Genomic DNA, 20538 nt, shown 5'->3' with positions numbered 1-20538 from the left:
CGGCACAACCACTGGGTGCATCAGCAAATCAGCAGAGTCATCAGCAAACTGGGAAGCGTCTGTACAGAGTACATGGGTGTCTAGCCAGATATCCCCAGATGACCTAAGCATCTAGGAGCATATGGGGCTCTGGGACTGGCTGGGACTGGTTACAGGTTTGCTGATGTGTTCATTCAAGCGCTCAGAGCCGCTCAGAGACGCTGGGAGTTTTGAAGTTTCAAACTGGAACCGACCAACCAAACCTTCCAGTATGAGCCACTAGATAGCTTGCAAGTACCACAACGGGCACACCTTGGGGACCATGACAAGGTAAGTCAAGGGATATGTACTGCTGACATCGATCATACTTTCAAGAGAAAATAGTCGTATCCCCTCCTCTGTGATTCTTGTACCTGATCACTGAGTGAAGCGCGATTCCACGCGACACCTGCTTCTATGTACCATCCGCAAAGTATACGACGGCGCGCTTGTTCAGCTCTCACGCGCACATACCACAAGAAGCTCAACATATTTGAGACTGCCACTGCCCCAGGGGCTTCTTGTGTCTCTAGGTGGCCGATGGTGCAAGTTTTGGGGATCACGTTGTGTTGAATCTGGAGATGTGTGACTGCGAGGGTGTGTAGTTCTCAAGTTGAGGTATTAGATGCTGAACAATATGGACAGGTAACTAGTCAACAGATGGGCGTGTTTCTTCGAGAAGTCTAGGTACGACCCTACGCTTGTAACAGACAATTAATGTGATTTTTTTGTGGTTACGTTCAGGTGTTGAATGGTGGGGAAGCTGGCTGATTTCAGTGTGGTGGCCATGCAGCAGCAAGATTCAATAAACAACATGTCCCGGTTATCATTACCTGCTCGATACCTTCAAATTGGCACGCGCTTCATAATAACGAACGCGCACACTTACTGAATCCTGCCAAGTTTAGTTAGGTCTCTAAGGTCGCGAAGGTCACTGACAAATTCACGACGCATCAGCTACGCCTGCCGATATTCCCACCCACAAGCGTCAGGTCTCCCTTTGCATAGTTCAACTCCGTCACATCATATATGATCACAAAGCTGTCTGGCCCGGTGCCTAATTTTAGGCTGTCAACTGCGCCGCAAAGCAACTCCTCGGAGTATGACATGTAAAGCCTACACGCCGACGAGTCAGGACAACAGCACTTCTCGTGAATCTAATTCAGTCGATTTTTTTATTTTGCATCATGAACAATTCATCATTCTCTAACTACAGATATTTCTCTCTCCCTCGCGCAGAATCCTATCTATGTTTCACTCAATGTTTTCATGACAAGATGATTTTCGACACTTATGTTTCACAATCTCAGGGCAATATGGCTAGGGCCTGTCCACCGTCCATCACTCAGTGTCTGCTGATGTTGGCGCAAGTGTGGTACCTTCTAGATTCTGAAAGCTAGCTCTAAATTCTCCATTCAACAATGATATGATACTCTCGCTTGGATTAGAACTATTTAATATACTGTGATATAAGTGTGTCTGTCTGTAAAACAGTTGACAAGAAATGCAGGACAATTCTCAAGGACATCTGTACTGCTCCATGAACGAGGAGCAACATGGCCGAACTTCAGAATGAGATGTACACTACAACAAATTTTACTAACGTTGATAACACTAGCTAGCTGTTTGCGCGCAGTTTCCCCGCTACTACCACCTATGGGTGTGAAAGAACGCTTGATGGTATGCATCTGGTGGTTGCTATCAGCGGTCCCGAACGGAGTAAACCACTCCACATATGTGAGATGGGATGGCATATCTATGTGAGATGGAATAGCTGCCTTCCTGGAACACTTGTTCAAGCTGAAAATGATTTGAACTTGCCCAACGTGATAACCTAGAGACGTGGTATTAGCTGATGACCAAGAATTGGAAGAGTAGTCTCGGCACCTGCGACGCCGGATTCTTTCCCATCTTTTTTGTCTATCAGAACAGTATCAAATCGACTCGAAACCTTTCGATTGCTCGAATCTTTATGCGCAGGGTGTACATGAACACAGTCGAGGGTTTTGGCGGCCTCTTCACATCCTTGAGTGTCTTCGTTCCAGAATTTGATCTTATAAAATACTGGAACGGTCTGGAAAGGGATGGAATAACGAGGAGCTAGAGCTCGAATTTGATGTACGGTGAGATTAGGATTTGAAGTCTTGAGGATAAACTCTGCGAGCGCCTGCCTAAAATCGACAGCCCCATAGAGGGAAGGAATATCATTGATCCTGACGGCCTTTTGACTGGGGAGCCGCGCAATCTTTATGCAAAGGTGACGTGGAATGGTGGGAGGCTTGAGAGTAGAGATCACTGGATGCCCCGAGAGACGCCACTGTACAAACAACGCGTGTCGCTGCATTTTCTCGCGGTGCTGCAACCATGTTGTCATTTGTGCATACTCGTCTTTGTGGTTGGTTGCACAATAAGTGTCTTTCGCGAGGTCAATATGAAGACGTTCCGAATATGCAGTGTCGTAGTTATCCGTAGTGCCGAAAAGGGTGATAGAAAGAATGTAGTGCATCAGCAAATGAAGCTTTGGAAGCTTGAAGCTTTTACGAATGCCAATCTCGAGGAAAATGTTCTTGTTAGCGTGGAAACGTGCGAGAGCCGCGTCAAGGTAGCCGAGTGTCGTCGAAGTGTGGGAAGGGTATTGTGTGATATAAACAAAATCCATGAGTGCATGGACAGCGCGAACAAGATGAACTGGAGACAACCCAACTTGAGAGGCAAGTTGATGATAATCCTGAGCAAAACACGGCAGATATCTTTGTGTTCTTGTCCCGTGACACGAGATAAGAGTGAAATCCCATTAGAAAAGAGTCGGACATTGTGATTTGGTGGAAGGCGTCGAAAGCGTGCGTCTACTTCAGCTTCGCCAAAGGCAGATGTGATCCAGGATATGACATGCTTGACCATCCCTTGATAAAGTTGATGTAAGTTATCCGGAGTGATCGACTGGAAAATATTTGTGAATGGGAGCTCGGCCCAGAATGAATGATAGACTGGCTTCAACCCGACGGCTTTACAAGACTCAATATACGCTGCTGGTTCGCGGTCAATAGACGTCAGGGCCTTGAGAGCCTCGTTTGAGCTCTGGTTCTTGCAGACAGCAGGCTCTCCAAGGTCTGTGGGAAGTACATGGCACTTCGGGCATTCAAAGTTCTTGCAACAAGCGACGAGTGTCTGTTCCAGATAGTCACCTACATAAGCAGCCAGTATGGGATGACATCGACGAACAATCCCATCACCTGAAGCTAGATTCATGCCATGTCTACCGACCCCTCGTATAGGCGCTAGCAACCGGCGCATGCATGCGTGAAATAGGTTAGCGGCTGCGCGCCGCCGAGTCTTCTTGTTCTTGATATGAGTGAGACGACAGGCCAGGAGATACCCGATAAGGATATAGGCACGACGAGATGGCTTGCGGCGGACTTCCTTAGGTATGTTTCCGATGGTAAGATATACAGGGTATGCGGACTTTCCTCGAAAGTCGGTCAGCTGCGTCTTGTCAGTCGAAATGATGAGGGGGATGACAGTTGCTCCCGGCTTCTGCTCCTCTAGGGTTTTCTGCGACAAGTCCGATGTTAACAAATATAAAAAAAAATCAACCCTTTTTATGCACTTGAACCCGCCACCACCATCTCCCGCTGTCAAGTTCATTGAACATCCTTACTGTGCTGGTGTTGTCGTCAACATACAGTTTCTTCGGAGCATACGTCATGATTGAGGCGAATTCGGGATCACTATACAGCGCTGAAATGCACTCTATCACATCACAAAAATAGGTTTCATAGCATTCGCCATCTACGACGATTTCGTGCCGCTTGAATGTGGGGCGATTGGGGAGTCGATTATCAATTATTTGATTGAGTTGCTTTGATGTTGTGAATGAAAGTCCGAGTTTTTCCTGCACCTAGAAACGGCCAAGCGATGAAATCAGATCCCGGAGAATCCTGGATCGAGAAATGGCCTACCTCTTCAATGTTCAAAAGTTCTGTTACAGCAGTAGATCCAGGCCCTCGCATCTTCGCCCAATGCGTGAATTCCCACTCTAATTTCGAAGCAAACAGCCACCATACATTGGGATTATTCAAGCCATCTATCAAGTCGCTGTACTTGTCGTAGTTTGACCGACCCTCATTCTTGACTGGAGCACCTGCTGCACCTGGAAATGGTACTATCGTGGGGTCATTCCACAACGGTTCTTCTGCCTGAGTCCGGTCATCGAGCGCACGCTGTTCATCTTCTTCCATAGGAATCTCTAAGGGGTTGGCTGGCTCGTCATCAATCACAGGTTGTTCCCAGTGTTTTTCCCCTTCGGCTTCCAGTTCGTCCTCATCCTCATCCTTGCCACTGTCAGGCAGTCCAGGGGATTCAGGTCGTGCCATGGCACTATCCTCATCTTTGGCGCTCCACCCGTCAAGACTGTCGTCCGCTGAGTGATGTTCTAAAAAAGCAGCCTGGATCTCTGTTGCTAGATGATTATTGTTGTGACCTGGATTATCAAAGAAATTAGAAGAGTAGCTAAAATTCCAGATCCGCGGAATTATTACCTTGAAAGTTTGCAAAAAAATTCTCGACGGCCATAGGATGACTTGGACCTGCTAGCCCTATATCGTTCATGATTTGTTGGCATCTTAGGTCCTTTGACTTTGCAAAGTGCTATGAAAGGCCACTGTGCGAAAGGCCCTGCTTTCCGCAACCTGGACAAAAATATATCATAATTGATGGTCTGGAAAGAGTGAGGTAAACGATGCCATGGAAATCTGGGTGAGAGTATTAGCACGTACAATGTCGAACTCCCGTGCAATGTTCGCAAAGTGTCCTGAACTTGGCAATGGTGCGTGAATCAAGAGAGATGGTCCCGGACTATACTGAAGATCAAATTTGTGGAAGATTTAAAAGGAGAGCGGGAGATGGCGTATCATTATCATCAACTACTCAGTCTTTATACTCACTACTCTATCAATCTTCTCCATCCCCCACGTTGACCGTGAAATCCATTATGATGGCAAATGCTACCAAGAAATCTATTTCCACGGCCCAGGTGGCTTTTGCAACACACATACACAAATGTCAGGGTAGGTATGGTCAGTGCGATCAACCAAGTACGGGAGCTCACATTCGCTTGTAGTAGCTGGATTGGAGGCCATGGATGTTGATCTCGAGCCGCCGCCGGCATCCCAAATTGGTAACCATTGTTGAAATCTTTTCAATTAGCTTGCTAACGCTTGCCTTGGCCTCAGCCTCAAGACCCACGCGAAAGGCAAAGACTAAAGCCTTGGAAGTAAACTGTACATTTTTATTGCAAATTCATGAATTTCGCTCCGCAATAACGAAATCTGACTTACACTGGCAGTTTGGCAACAGAGCTCTAGTAGAAGGGGCACGGCAAAACACCCTTTGTCTCCCACGCTGAGCGCCCCTGGTCCCATAGAAAAGAAGAGAAGGTCGGGTAAGCAAAAATTCACAGCGTCAGTTGGAAAATGCTCATACACCTAAATCTCAATCTGTTTCCTCTCACCTCTGCTGGCCATGTCTCAAACAGGTTGCCAGTCCCAGTCAAAGTCCGAGGCGAAGACGTCAGCTCAGGACACTATCAAAGGTGACACCAAAGTCGATGAACCAATTTCCAAGCAACATCCTCAGGCTCTAACACGTCAACCGAGTGTGTACTTCTCTAGGGGTCTGCCATACTAGTCCTGGCTTGTCTCTTCTTCAACTAATACTATACCTAGGTAAGCCAAGAAGATCTCGTCGCAAACCTCCATCCAAGAGTGCGGGTATGTCCCGCAAGCAGAAGGGAAAACAAAGAGAGCGCGGTGAGTCACTTGATCAAGGCTCTGACGATCCCTAACAAATTAACTGTGCAATTGAAAGATGAAGACGACATCATTGTCGTCGAGTCAGATCCGGAAAATTCATTAGAGAACTGTACTGATGACAAGCAGCGCCGTTCGAGCACCAATGAATCGGAGGTGACGGAGCATAGTGAGAATTGGGAGCAAGAGAATAAAGCTCAAACAGCGGAGAAGAAACCCAGGCTGAAAGATATGAAAGCGATGTTACGACAAATGAAGGTCGCTGTGAGATTCTCTATCAATCTTGTCCCATGCAAGCTGTGGCTAATCCTTATGCCAAATAGGTGCCGGAATGGGCTTCAGACATTGAGACTTGGAGCAGTGATGACGACGATACAATTATGAACATTGCTAGGAAAGGTGCGAAGGCCGCTGGAAGCAAGATCACTGCCACCGTGCGCAAGTCGGCCATGATCCCTGACGATGAGTTCAAACGCGAGAGTACGGACAGAGATGAAGTGCTCGACCAAGAAGCAAAGGCACCAATTCCCTCCTAACACCGTATGGCCGCCTTCGTAGCAAGAGCAAATACCTCAGTAAAGCCGAAGGAAACTCAAGCCTTTCAAGCGCCATTGAGTTTCCAGACCAATGATGCCAAAGTAGGCTGTCATCTCGGACGTGATTCGAATGACTGTGCGGTGTGGATTGCTTAGTTTTTGATCATTCGCAGATCTTAACGGGAAGATCATTCCACAGGCTTCTTCATCCATGGGAGCTATAAAGTCTCAGGCCACCAAGAACAATCTCAAGACCCATCCTCAAGCTCAACTGTCTAGTAATCGCAAACCTTCTTCTAAGTTAAAGGTGCGATATCGACTGCAGATGGTCATCACGTTGGGCCATCCTGATATACACTCACAGATGTCTGCAAACTCCATTGACGACACAGTTCTTGCACAAATTGTACCAAACGTCATGAATGAGAATGTTGGCCCCCCCAAAGAATGGCCGGCGGATACAGATATTGTCTTTCATCCTTCGGTAAAAGTCGCCTCTGTCAGCTTACAGACACCTACCATTCATAGGCTTATCACCGAAGCAACGACTCATCAGATACCCATCGTATTATGCTGGGACTACACATTTCCGGCTGCTGGAAGTGTCCAATACCAAGTGATGCGACAGGTCTTTGTCAAAGCTGCGAACGAGCTGAAGCTCGATGCCATCAAGAAGCGACTGGAATTGGACAGTGAATATGCCAATTTTTTGGCAGTGAGTGTACGTGCGCATGGGCAATCTGGATGATCTGGTTCTAATGTTTCTCCAGCAAAGTGGGCGCATTAGCAACTTTAGAGGGGCTTTGAAGGAAAAGGCCACCCTTATAATGCCCCATTCTTATAGGATCAAGAACTTGAAGCACACTGAGCAAGTTGCTCTGGTAAACAGTCTCCTCACCAAAGACAACTACATTTATGCCTATGAGGTGTGCCATGCTGACCAAAATCTTTTATTGATTTCTAATTCCTTTCGGCCTTCAGAGAGGAAGATTCATTGAGGAGAAGCCATATTGTAATGATGGCATCACCGACATCATACATGAGGCATTTTTTGGTACGAAGCCTATAACGCGATTCCGTCTTGTGCTGTTTTCCTCGAGCATCACCGAGGGGCCAGGATCGGAGGAGAAAGAATTGCCGGCGTCAATGGTCGCTCTGGCGACAACAACGGTATGTAATGATTCCAATCACTGAACCCTACCTCTTACTGATATCTAGTGCATAGGCTTTTGCTAGCTTACAGGAGCTTCAAAATAGCTTCTACAACCAGATACATTTTGACTCAGGAACATATGCGGGATACTATCTGGATCACTTGGCAACGTTGAATGAGATTAAGCGCCAGAATCCCAATCTCTATCACAAGCTAATGGCTTATCTTTTTCGAGTCACTAGGTTAGTTGATAGATGCATCTCCACTATTTCTGATAATTTAATCGCCCAAATGTAGCCAAAGTCTGCCCGATGAGCCCATGGATCCCACCGGCACACTGACTGAGATGGCAAACCCTCATGTAAAGGCAACAATCATTAGGATGGGGGACCAACTAGGTGCCTGGGCGGATCCAGTGGCCTGATATTGTGAGCACGGGTGATACTTTGCTTTCAACTCTTCTTGTCCACCTCCTTACATTTTTTGCATCATCCTGTCTTTCGAGCCATTTGTTCGTTTTCTCTATTCAAGTCACTTATCACTCCCAATGCTTTTTCAACTTGCTCGTTAACCAGTCCTTCTGTCTTCAAAATGGTACCTTTGCGTTCACTATCTGGTCATTTTCATGCTCATTATGCTTTTCTTTCATGTCACTCGTTTACCACTCTTGGCCTGTTTCACGTCGCTGCTTGTTTTCCTATTGCTTTTTTTCGCTGTGATTTGTTTTCATTGATCTTGGTATGTTACTCCACTCATTGATCTTGTTGTTAGCTAGCTTGCCAGCTGTCCACTCCTTTAGATATATATATATATAGTTTTATATCTCAGACTCTACTTTCGCTGATGGGGTTTTCTCAGATATTGTTTTTTGTTTACATTAGCAGAATCAACTGTCTAATCTTCGTCGTCCATCATCCATGGAGAATAGAGGTCCTCACCGAGTGTCATTTGTCTATCAAGCATGACAGGAAGTTCTTGCTAGTTCAAGCACCTCGCTCATTGAAGCAGGCGCGAATCGAACACAGACAGCGATATAGTACACGCAGCCAAGCGTGGACAAGGCCTATCCAGTCGGATGGACTTGAGAGTGCATGATGGTTTGGGAGTGACCTTGAATTTGAAGGAGTGCCAGAAAAAGGGTTGTGCGCTCCAGTCAAATATGCATGCGAGTTCGATGGTGGATCTTTTGAAAAAAAAAAAGCCCCAGCAAAGAAGGCTTTCTGTAGAGCAGATAGTCAATGTTTAATGGCAACAGGGAATCAACTATAAAGATCATGTCCCCTGTTGGACCGTGGCGCTCCATCAGGCAAGGGGATGTAAACTTATTTAAGGCTTGCTCGTGGAAGATGCATTTGAGCTACTTGAGGGAGGAAGACCAGAACAAGATCAGAGAGAGCATACAACGAAAGCGTACAAGGGCGTACTATGACATATATTATTCCTGGCACCTTTACTGTAGGTCCTAGGTTTGTCGACAATAATTTACCAAATTAGGAAAGTGTCCACTGTCACTCACGTATGTTTTTACACATGCTTTTAAGTCACGAGCTTGATGTGACCTTGTAAGCAAGGTAATGTGCACGGTCAACGATATTCAGAAATAGCACCTTCTACTCCACTGGCTCTGCAGAGTCAACGGGCGGTATGGTCAACCACAGTTCTAAGCCTTTCGTATTATACGTCTTTCCAGGACCGACCTCCTCTCGTCTGGAAATGACAAGGTTGAAATCAACCGCCTTATGGCGCCCGCCCTTGCGTTGCGTCCACAGCCTGGATGCTGATCTTGACATGGAAGATTGAGGCAGACACTTGTGAGGTCATCTGGTGTGTATGTTATCACATTCACGATAGAAGCTATCATGCCAGATTAAACAAATTATTAACAAATGGTGATAGCGGCAGACCGAAGAGTTTGGCATCTGAGACAAGGCCAAGTCAAGTCAAGGTCAAGAGACCATCTCAAAAGCTGAGCATGCCATTGGTCAGAAGAACAACAAGAGTTTGAGGAAGTTATTGTACGAGCTGAGGGGGAGGCAAGGAGTCTCTCCAGTACACCTTTTGTGTCTACCCTGGATCTGGTCAATCATCAGAACAAGTGTCTCCATATTTGGTAAGCATTGTTTTGTCTGTGTCGTTGAAGAGATGGGCATTCAGTATTCATGCAGAGGCTGGGATGGCCTTTTCAATAAATGTGGCAAGAATTTGAACTCACTTGTCACACTGAAGCTATCCCTGTATCATAAAGGTGAGTCTACTGGTATGCTTGCCATCATGGTGAAACTAATTTCCTTCTATTTCCAGCATTTGATCCGTCACCGCCGGAAATGCGAGCACCTCATCACCAAGCTTGTGCATCAGCATGATGTTACCCGCCAGCTCATTCAGCAAAAGGCAACCAACAATATGGCGTTCTCTTGGCTTTACCAGATGAGGTTTTATCTGGACCGTCTGGTTGAGAAAATATGAAGATCAACAACAGCATCGGTACAAATCATTTTCTATATCAGACTGTTCTTGAATACTGAATTTTGCATTCTCAGGTATATTCATTACCACTAACCTGAACTAAGCTGGCCGCTCTCAGTTGCCACCTAACTTGACCAAGCTCTTCAGGCCATGAGTTTCTGGTGCATCTACAATCTGACCTTATCTCTAAGTATGGCTATGACTCGTCCTGATCATGAGCTCATTGCTCAGGTGACGTTATTCTCACAAGGTTTCCGTACTGCAGAGTCCCTGGCCTCAAAGATCGTGCCCTTCTTCAAAATTTGGGATAAACAGCTATCACCTCATCCCCACTATGGCTTTGGTCTGCGTGCTTTGAAGGCAGTCCTCATTAGTGCTGGCATTCTGAAGTAGGAGCGCCTGCAAGTGGCTCGTGACTCCAGGGAGGCTGCGGATGTCGGAGGACTCAGATACCATATCGGAACAAGTAATTTTGCATCACGGAAACGATTGTGCCGAAGTTGGTGGCTGACGGCGTACTACTCTTGACAAGGTTCATCTGTTTAGGACATCATCCTCTGAATTCATCAATCTTAATTCAATCTTATCCGATGTTAACGGTCTGCTCACCGACATATTTCCAGGCACTCACCAACGCTTTGCGCAAACAGATTGGGAAGGTCTGCGAAGAACGTCGTCTTGTTCAAGGCAAGCATTGGGTATTGGGAATCTTGCAACTGTATTAGATCCAGAAGATCCAGAACGGTCTTATGATGGTTGGTTTATTGGGGAGTGGGAAGACAAGTGCTTGGCAAGTACTTTTGGCTGCGTTGGAGCGTCTGGACAGTGTTGAAGGAGTTGCATACATCATTGACCCCTAGGCCATGCATAAGGATGCTTTGTACGGCATGCTCGATCAAACAACACGCGAATGGAAGACGGACTCTTTACACACGTTCTGCAAAAGATCGTAGATGATGCCCATGGCGAAAGCGGGAAGAGGCATTGGATTATCTTTGATGGCAATGTCAATCCCAAGTGGGTAGAAAACTTAAACAGGTGTGTTCTAGCTTCAGACCGCAGCACCATCCTCAATATGTTTCCTAGTGTGTTGGACGATAACAAGCTCCTGGCGCTGCCCAACGGCAAGCGACTTAGTCTCCCCTCAAATGTCTGCATCCTGTTCGAGGTTGAGCACCTCCGCTATGCAACCTTTGCTACCGTCAGTTGTCGCGTTATGATCTGGTTCAGCGAAGACATCGTGGAGCCCTCCATGGTCTACTGCTAGTATCTTGACACCTTGGGGTCTGTCCCTCTTGACGCCAAAGATGACGATGAACTGGACACCCCTGGGCGGCACGCAGATGATGCGAACTCTGACACAACCAGTGCAAATACCATCACTCAGAAGCAAGTGGCCGGCATCCTTGAGCGATACTTCTCTGAAGGCGAGCTTGTTAGTGTTGCATTAGAATATGTGTCATTCATTGAGCATATCATAGACTTCACTATGACTCGCGCCCTCAACACTGGAAACTCCCTCCTTAACAAGACTGCTCGGAATATTCTTGAGTATAACATCCAGCATTCTGACTTCCCGCTGCCTCTTGAGCCGCTTGAACAATACGTTAGCAAGCGACTTCTGATTAGCATCATATGGGCTTTCTCTGGTGATGCCAGATTGGGCTTGCAGGCAGAATTAGGCGATTTTCTCAGCAAGCAGATAGGAATTGCTTGCCTGTATTAGGCCTTGGCAGCTCACTCCTTGATTTCGATATTCATGTCACAAACGGTTAATGGTCTGCTTGGGCAGCAAGGGTCCTGCAAATCAAAATTGAAGCTTAGGCCGTCACCACCTCTGATGTAATTGTTCCCACAACGGATACCATTTGACATGAGGAAGTTTTTATTTGTGGCTCTCAAAACACAAATCTCTTATACTCTGTGGTTCTCCCGGTTCTGGCAAGACGACGACTCTCTTCAGTGCTCTTCGCAAACTACCCGATATGGAAGTTGTGGGTCTGAACGTTTCCAGCGCAACGACTCTGGAGTTGACACTGAAGACCTTTGAGCAATATTGCCAGCATCGGAAAACTCCTAACAGCATCATTATGGCTCCTGTACAGCTAGGCCGATGACTCGTTGTTTTCTGCAATGAGATCAACCTACCGGCCACTGACAAGTACAGAACGCAGTGAGTTATCTTGTTCATCTGATAATTGGTCGAATTGGGTAGTTACTGGCGGACTTCCAACATGTCTTGGATCAAAACTGGAGTGCATTCAGTTCATCCGACAAACTGTACCAACACATAGGTGTGCCTCATTTTCAGGCCTGCCGCAGCGTCAATTAGTGCCCACGATGCCTTCTGACGTTTAATTTATATAGATGTCATTGAGCCAAATGCAGACCCGACTGGCCAGAGCATCGGCGGCCAGCTTATCATTGACAGCAAATATGAGTTCTTGGATTTGGATGAGTTGATCGTCAACCGTGTCCAGGCTGTGGTGTGACGTGTGGAGGAATTGATGGCCTTCGAGAAGTTCAAGCCTGGCTCTGAAGATGAGCTGCGTGAGTCCCGAGTCATTATCTATCGACCGCTATCTAAATGTGAGCCTTTTGTGCCTCACGTATTATTAGATCTTTTCCTTAAGAACTTTGTCACCGCCAATCTATCAAAGAGCGCGTATGGCTTTGGTCTGAACCGGAAGAAGCCCGGTCATTCTAGCCTGTGCTTCCTCACAAACAAGAACTCGACCATTCACACATGGGTTGGTGCATATTTCATCTAGCTCAGTGGATACCTTGCTGAGTCATTTGAACAGCCTGTCCGCATTGCACCAGAGGCATACTACCTGTTTGACATGGCGGCCACAGGTGTTCCGGAGCTGTGCAACGCATCCAAAGTGTGACAGATGCACAAGTTGCAGAGTCTGGGCGGGCCCGGCGGAGGTCGCACACCCTATGGCGGGCATACTCCAGGTCATACACCTTACAGCGGGCGCACTCCAGGTCATACACCGGCAGTGTCAGGGATGGCAATGCCAGGTCACATGTCGATGCGTCATGTTGGAGGGACGCCCAACCCTTATGTTGGACAGATGGTGAATCCTGCAGCAGCGGGGGCTGCGACACCCGCCATATATAATGGAGCACCCAGATTCAGAATGCTGATGCTGACACCATTCGGATACCACTCGCAGACATGCTGTCAAAACTGCGGAAAATTCAGTGTTTGCATTCACCGTTATCCTCTTTGTCTCCTGTGTTTAGCAGCATTGAGGATGTGCATGGGGGTATGTTGTAGTTCTTTGACAATGAAGCCGATGCTCCTGTGGTGGGATCAGGTGGGAGCATGGATCAAGCCCGCTAAGGCGCCACAAGGTGTATTTTTGCAGATATTTGTTTCTAGCACTATTAAAGAAATCCCCAAAGGCATAAGATTTGGTGAACTGGCCGACAGGTTCGACGAGACTCAGGTGCGTGATCTGTTTGACCGTCTTTTATGTTGCTCATATTCTTGATGTGTTTTATCGATGCTGGTCATGAAGCTTGCGCTCAAAGCGGACACAATGCTCCTGCAGAAGGCAGATTTGATTCTCGACAAAGAGCAAGAATGATTGCTCCAGGCCGTCTAGCACGCCCCTATGAAGAAGCCAAACTCTGTGTGATGGAAAATGGGTTCGTCTACTCTCCTATCTACATGATGACACTCCCATGACGTCTCATCCGCATTGCTGTCCCCCATAGATTTCTCACTCAAATGTGCCCGGACGTCTCTAGCCTAGAAATCTGCCGCCTCTCACCTTCTCACACCCGCACGCAGTCTTCCCCTGCGATCAGCCTGCACAACTCCTCCCGTGGGCTTCCCCTCGGCACGCTCGCATTCTCTGATACGGGCGACGCGCCTTTGCACTCCCCCTTGGCCCGACTGACACTAGCCCCCTCGCGCCTGGTGGGTACTGCTCCTTGACTCCACCGTCTACTTCTCCAGAGTGCATGCAGCGCACTGCGATCGATGTGCTCCACGTAGAAAAGCTGAAGCCGGAGCTAGGATGCTTTGAGTTCATCAAGGGCGGCACTGTCGAGTCAGACAAGGAGGACACACTCGAGTTTGGCTGGGCCCAGCAGAGCACGGGCAATGAGGATGAAGAGGGTGAGGAGGAGCTAGACAAGCTCGTCGAGGTGCTCAAGGTGCTAGAGAAGTTCCAGTAAGCTCCCTGTTTCCTGCCCCGCTGGTTTCTGCTTGCATTCATGATCGGGTGCCGCGCAGTGGACACTGTGACACAGGGAGCACCATGACGAAGACAACATGTGAAACTAGATGCTGCACAAGGATGCAATAGAGGGCAAACTGCGCACGAAGAGGCGTGACTGCCGCGTCGGGCTCGAGAACAGCAAGTCAGAGAGTGAGGATGAGGTGATGGTGCAGGCGTACGTGAAAGAGAGCAATGTAAGAAGATACTAATGCAGCACATGTTATGCTGGCTTTTAGCACTGATAAAGTAGTACCTATTATTTTCCACTGCTAATTAAAGGCTTCTTGGTATGAAATGAGTGCTAATATCATGAAATTAGAAACTACCTTTTCAGCCACAGAAAGAGGTAATTCCCGATTTGGAAACTTAATCCAATCCTTGCAATGTGTTGCTCCCAATTAGGAAATTAGGCACTTGTAGATGCTTTAGACACTTTTAGACACTTTTAGATACTATTAGATATAATCCAGAACTAATACAAGGGGGGGTTTTTCTAGATGAGAGCATGAATTTCTGGGATTCAGTATAGTTGCTGTTATGAACTGCTCGTTCGGTAACCCCAAGAGTAGGAGGTTCTTCCCTAGGTCACTCGTGGAGAAATAATGGAACGATGGTCTCAACTGTACGCATAGCACAGGCGCCAGAGATGTATTGCAATGTAGCAATGGGGAGGTAGATCGTAGATAGTATGAGGACTGCCTAAGAACAAAGAGAATAAACTGAAGATCCTCAGCCTACTCTATGGGCCTTTTATACTACTTTAGGAAATAGGGCGTAAGAACACCATATATGTATCTGTAGGTATTCCCTAAGTTGTCTCTCTCAATAATGACTACTCCTGTACTTCTCCGTTCATCTCCTTCCGGCCAGGAAAGACTAAGAGCTTGATGCCCGGTGTGTGAGTAGTTTGTAAGGCAGCATTCTATGCCCGCTGCAATATGGCTTGTGATACTCGACCAACGATGAGGTGATCCATTGGGAGTGGATGACCAAGGTTGTTATCTGTACCTTGTTGTATGCCTCACCTTGTGAGGCCGCTTGATATTTGTGATGATCATATTGGAATAGACCGCTGTTAAGGCCTGATAGAATGTAATCATAACAGTTGCCTGTATAGTTGTCTGGGAGTTTGACTTTTTCTTTTCTGGGTTGTACTATCACAGAAGGAGTGGTTATAGAAGCTGCTACTTGTCCTAACATGTTGGCAAGTGGTTGGTTTTAGGTATTGATCAGTGTTTGGTTTGGTGATGGGTTGGAGTCTGACTGTGAGGCAGATTCCTCTTGCTCCAGTTTGTTGGGGATTGCCAGTGCCAGATCTCTGTACTAGGGTAATAGAACCTAATGGTTCTCTATTTCATTCCAAAGAAACTCTTCCTCTATTCTGTCTGGGTAGGAAAAATAGTAATGCCCATTCCTGTGTGAGCAGTTATCATGGTTCAAGGGAACGTTTGTGTTGGTGTCTGTATAAAACCAAAGGTTCCCTTATTGTCAGATAGGGCAATTATTATGATGGAGTTGGTTGTTTGTTCATGTAGCACTAGGAGGATAGTCTCAGCCTAGGTCTTGCTCCAGGGTGTGTGCAATAACACTTTCTTAATGGGGGTCTATATCCCCACTAAGTAAGGTTGTGAGGGAAAATGTGGCAGCAAGCTAGAGTTTGAGCAAGGTAGGGGCAGAAAAGTCTATTCTAGTGTTATGAACTGCTCATTTGGTAACCCCAAGAGTAGGAGAAAGAGTGGAATAATGGTCTCAACTGTATAAACAGCATAAGAGCCAAGTGTATTATAGCAGTGGGCACATCTGGAAAACCACTCCCTTGTATTAAGCTCTAATTAGTTCTATTTATGCATAATTATGAAAGATTAGGATTAGACATTTTTAGCTTACCCTTCTCTAAACCTATTCTAATTAGACATAATTTTCCTAAATTAGGAATTATTAGGATTAATTATAACTTGAAATTTCGGAAAAATCATAATAATTCAAGCATCACAATTCTCATAGCCTTCTTATAGAGTCATGTCTATTAGAGCACTAGTTGAATACCTAAACACAGAATATACCTTATAACAAACTTGCCTTCTGCCAGAGTTGAACTAACAACCTTATATATGCAAGCACCCAGGACAGATGCTCTAGCCACTAAGCCACAAGGTCTAATATATGAACTCGGTAATCTAAATAAGTAGACATAATATAGGCAACCTCAATATCTCAAATTTTATTCAACATTTATCTTTCCTCTATCTAATAAATAAACAGGTCAATAAATACCTAAAAAGTCAGGCCTTTCAGGATTTAGTTTGAACACTACTAAAGAGATAATAAACCAATGGAAAATTGATAATACACTTTATATAGGATAAATAAATTATGGCACTTATACAATTTGGACTGAGAATGTGTAAAACTGTGATTGAGTGTAATATTCAATGGGACTCTACTAGTATAGACAATGCTACCTAAATTTGAAAATTTGATCAAAAACATGATTATGAATAATCAAGATCCAATAAGAGAGAGGGGTTTTCCAAATAGCCACTAGTGAGGTAAAGGGTGGGGACAAGAGTATATGTATGGCATGCCTATATATAAATAAGCACAAGATTGTTGGAGGTAATCTTAATATGCTTAATGCATATATTTCCTATATGGCAGGCAAATATATCATTCTGGCACCACATACCAATATGACTGTCTTTTCCACAGCCCAATAGCTAGAGGAAAATACCAAGTTTGAGCATTTTCTGTATAACAAGGCAATAAACAATATAAATAGTGCTAAAAATTGTAATATCAATAGTGATGATGATTGTGTGCTGCACAAGACAGTATTAGCCATTATACTAATAGACAAGGTCTATAAGGCTGCATATAGCATATCCCTAAGTCCAACCCACATATTGTGTCCTATAATGACTAGTAGCAGGCATTGGCTAACAATGACAACTTTAATGATCTTGTGTGCAAGGACAAGGTACCTAGGTCTTCATAGCCTCTTATGGCAGCTACCAAGCTGCCAATAATGTGGCTGGGGGCATTAATGCACATTTCTCTCTTTTTATATCCCTTATAAAAGCAGCTGGAAAGTCAGCAAAAGAGCTGCAAGATAATGGTATAGGCATATATGAAGGAGAGTAATATGCTGAAATAGTATAGAATGTGCCACATCTTTACCTTCGCACTGATAGAGCAGTAGTACTTACTATTTCCTACTGTTAATTAAAGACTTCTTAGTATTGAATTAGTGCTAATATCATGAAATTAGAAACCAATCCAATGCTCACAATGTGTTGCTCCCAATTAGGAAATAAAACACTTTTAGATACTATTAACACTTTTAGATACTTTAAGACACTATTAGATATAATCCGGAGCTAATACAAGGGGGTGTTTTTCCAGATGCAATAGAACAAAGTGGGCAGTATGAAGACTACAGTAGAGTGAGGACTGTGGTTTGAAGACTATAGTAAAATAAAGAGAATAGACTAAAGATACTTAGCCTATTTTATGGGCCTTTTATACTACTTTAGAAAAAGGGCATAAGAATCCTGTATGCATATACCATAGGTATTCTCCAAGTCATTACTTTCCAAGAATGACTACTCTTGCTCCTCCACTTTTCTCCTTCTAATGAGGAGGGCAAGGAGCTCTATGCCCATAAGTGTGTATGTAAGCCTCCATTGGCCATCTGCTGCAATAGGCCTGTGATACTTGACCAGCAATAGGTGGGTCTACTAGGAGTGGATAATCAAAGATAATACCTATACCTTAGTGTACACCCCATAGCATGAGGCTGCTTGATAGTTGTAATGATTGTATTAGCATAGACTGCCATAAAGGCCTAATAAGTCATAATCATAACAATAACAAGGGACTTACTGTTTCTACACAGACACCAACTAAGCAGCCTTACCAAACTACCCAAACTGCTCACTTAGGGAAAAATGACACTTTTTTTTAGGAGATAATAGAATAGAGACAGAGTGCATTTGGAACAAACTAGACAAATCCTGGGTACCACCACCCTAGTACAAAAGACTGGAACCAGTTATACTAAAGGATTTGGAACAGGAAGGGGAAACATCTAACTCCAACTACTTAGATATTCAAACACCAATTAACACCCAAAATGCCCAAGACAACACCAACATGTTGGAAATGGAAATGACCCCTGGTACTATAACTACACAACCTAGAAAAGGGAAGGTCAAACTCCCTGATAACTTTACAGGAAATAGGACAGAATTACAGAAGTTCCTTCTACAATGCCTCCTTCTCTTTATAGCAGAATTAGACCAATATCATAATGAGAAATAGTTTCACTTCTAGATAAAATTAGGTTTTCCTATTTTTCTAGATATACCTAGTGTTTATTTGATTGTTGTTTTAGATAATATCTTCAGGCATTGGCACAATACACAGATATTGGTCAAAGAGTAAGGCAGTAATGAAAATATCCTAAGATATTTGACAAATTTATAAAGTGGTACCAGACCACTGACAACAAAAATACTCTGTAAAAAGCAAATAAATTCAAAACAAGCTTAAGTACTTTGTGATTCTAGTTGCTGAGGTGCTGCACAGATCAAAAGCAGGTTACTAGGTCATCTAGTATCCCTTCAAGCCTTGAAGCTTATTTCTAACTAATATTACTCAAAGAACTTAATGGACAGGCACTAACTAACTGATGATAATGGTTCATAGGCAAGTTGTCTCTGCCTAAAGTAGGACAATTAGCCTTCTTATATACTATTTCAAGCAGGAATCTCTTTCCTAGTATATATAGGCTGAGCAGAGTCATAATGAGTCAAAGAATGGTATAGAAATAAAAGAATAGGGAGGAAAGCAGAGAAACAGAAAGGAAAGCAAAATAAAGATTTATAATCTGGCAGAATGTTCCTTCAAATTCCTTTAGAACTGCTCAGAACCTTCTGCTCCTTTTACCTTGGCATAGCCCAGACTCTTCCCTTTCCTCTACATTCTTTAACTTTCCACTGAATTTTATCTCCATTCTACCAGATTCTATTGCTTTTTTTTCTATTCCTTATTGTTTTGCCATGGTTTAGCCCTTTTTATGATAGACTCAGGGCTCTAAAATTAGTTTTAAAAGCAAAATATAACCCAGGCTCCTACCCATCTGAAGGTAAGAGAAAAGCAGGTAATTGTGAATAGCACATGCCCAATAGTTCATAGTCACATGCTACAATACTTTTGAATAAGGAACTTTTGAACTTCTATCTACTAACCTCTTGCTAGTAGCTGGCATAAAACATTGGTAAATGAACACCACCTATGGTGCCAGCCACTTAAATTTATAGCCTAATACTGGTTTAACAAATATTTGTTTATTTATTTATTTATTAAGTGGAAATATAAAATGGCTTATTACATTGCATCATACTATATAGAGACAATTTCAACTAGAATACAAGGAAGCAAAGTATTTGAGATACCTTAGCTAAAGTATGGCATACCTAGAATGTCATTGGCTAAGAATATCAGAGTGCTATGAAAAAATAAAAGAATATTCCTAATTTCTTGGCTCAAATGCTAATAAGTGAGGTGATCAGCATGGAGGTAGCTTTATAGTAGTAATGATAGTAGCTCAGAAATAGTGCAGCGATATGATTTGAGAGCCTATAGAATATCATCTAAGTGTGGATGGATACCCATTTTGATCAAAGGTAAAACTAGTATGATATAATACAATGCACCATACTATACCACAATATGCTCTCAATAAATTAATTAATTAATTGTATTTTTATTAAACTAGTGTTGGGCTTCAAAGTTAGGTAGCTTGCACTATAGGTGGCATTTGTTTTACTAATGTTTTATGCCAGCTGCTAGTAAGAGGTTAGCAGATTAAAGTTTAAAATTTCCTTATTAGGAAGTATTGTAGCATGTGATTATATTTGGCATATGTCACTATAAGAAACTAAGTATAAGAGATAAAATATTTGAAATATATATATTAAAAAATTGGAATTAAATGTCCTTTCTATTCTAAGTCATTTCCCCTCTTTTTCTTCTATTCAGATCTTCTGCCTTCTCTTCTAACATCACTATTAAGTGCTTAACAATGTCTAAGTGTAATATCAATACAAGTCTAATAATGACAAAATCTCCTTGGTCCTCTCATATATGTGACACAGAATAGCTAGTGCCTGGGCAGAGAACCCCCTCAACAACACAATTAGGGCAAACCCTATCAAGGACCTTGGTACCTAAAAGGACTTCATTAATAGCTTTAGGCTTCAATTCAAGGAATCCAATAAAAAGAACAAGGCCAAGAGCACTCTCATAGCCCTCTTCTA

The 20538-nt window shown here is 44.2% G+C and overlaps 7 protein-coding genes across 7 annotated transcripts; 6 read left to right on the top strand and 1 right to left on the bottom strand.

The window, feature by feature from the left end:
- Positions 1-1472: 1472 nt before the first annotated feature.
- Positions 1473-4626, bottom strand: HETIRDRAFT_329293 (uncharacterized protein; the record flags this gene model as incomplete). The annotated part of the gene is made up of 6 exons (XM_009554035.1): positions 1473-1852; positions 1906-2706; positions 2760-3570; positions 3626-3916; positions 3978-4498; positions 4557-4626. The coding sequence occupies 6 exons, from the start codon at positions 4624-4626 to the stop codon at positions 1473-1475; spliced, it is 2874 nt and encodes a 957-aa protein (XP_009552330.1).
- Positions 4627-5788: 1162 nt separating this feature from the next.
- Positions 5789-6361, top strand: HETIRDRAFT_455680 (uncharacterized protein; the record flags this gene model as incomplete). Its single annotated transcript, XM_009554034.1, has 3 exons — positions 5789-5825; positions 5884-6089; positions 6149-6361. 3 exons carry the CDS (start codon positions 5789-5791, stop codon positions 6359-6361), a joined length of 456 nt encoding a protein of 151 aa, XP_009552329.1.
- Positions 6362-6367: 6 nt separating this feature from the next.
- Positions 6368-7938, top strand: HETIRDRAFT_422700 (uncharacterized protein; the record flags this gene model as incomplete). Its single annotated transcript, XM_009554033.1, has 6 exons — positions 6368-6502; positions 6561-7076; positions 7132-7287; positions 7343-7531; positions 7587-7756; positions 7812-7938. 6 exons carry the CDS (start codon positions 6368-6370, stop codon positions 7936-7938), a joined length of 1293 nt encoding a protein of 430 aa, XP_009552328.1.
- Positions 7939-9656: 1718 nt separating this feature from the next.
- HETIRDRAFT_329766 (uncharacterized protein) lies at positions 9657-9877 on the top strand (the record flags this gene model as incomplete). Its single annotated transcript, XM_009554032.1, has 2 exons — positions 9657-9759; positions 9816-9877. 2 exons carry the CDS (start codon positions 9657-9659, stop codon positions 9875-9877), a joined length of 165 nt encoding a protein of 54 aa, XP_009552327.1.
- A 253-nt stretch (positions 9878-10130) lies between these two features.
- On the top strand, positions 10131-10373 carry HETIRDRAFT_162867 (uncharacterized protein; the record flags this gene model as incomplete). The annotated part of the gene is made up of 1 exon (XM_009554031.1): positions 10131-10373. One exon carries the CDS (start codon positions 10131-10133, stop codon positions 10371-10373), a length of 243 nt encoding a protein of 80 aa, XP_009552326.1.
- Positions 10374-11469: 1096 nt separating this feature from the next.
- Positions 11470-12097, top strand: HETIRDRAFT_422696 (uncharacterized protein; the record flags this gene model as incomplete). Its single annotated transcript, XM_009554030.1, has 2 exons — positions 11470-11699; positions 11863-12097. 2 exons carry the CDS (start codon positions 11470-11472, stop codon positions 12095-12097), a joined length of 465 nt encoding a protein of 154 aa, XP_009552325.1.
- Positions 12098-12487: 390 nt separating this feature from the next.
- Positions 12488-13332, top strand: HETIRDRAFT_422695 (uncharacterized protein; the record flags this gene model as incomplete). Its single annotated transcript, XM_009554029.1, has 6 exons — positions 12488-12530; positions 12600-12730; positions 12785-12867; positions 12892-12941; positions 12972-13169; positions 13307-13332. 6 exons carry the CDS (start codon positions 12488-12490, stop codon positions 13330-13332), a joined length of 531 nt encoding a protein of 176 aa, XP_009552324.1.
- Between the last annotated feature and the right edge of the window lie 7206 nt (positions 13333-20538).

Source organism: Heterobasidion irregulare (assembly GCF_000320585.1).
Source record: "Heterobasidion irregulare TC 32-1 unplaced genomic scaffold scaffold_12, whole genome shotgun sequence".
In the NCBI taxonomy this organism is placed as follows: Eukaryota; Fungi; Basidiomycota; class Agaricomycetes; order Russulales; family Bondarzewiaceae; genus Heterobasidion; species Heterobasidion irregulare.
Note: the sequence above shows the minus strand (reverse complement) of the source record. Positions and strands in the feature narration are given on the sequence as shown.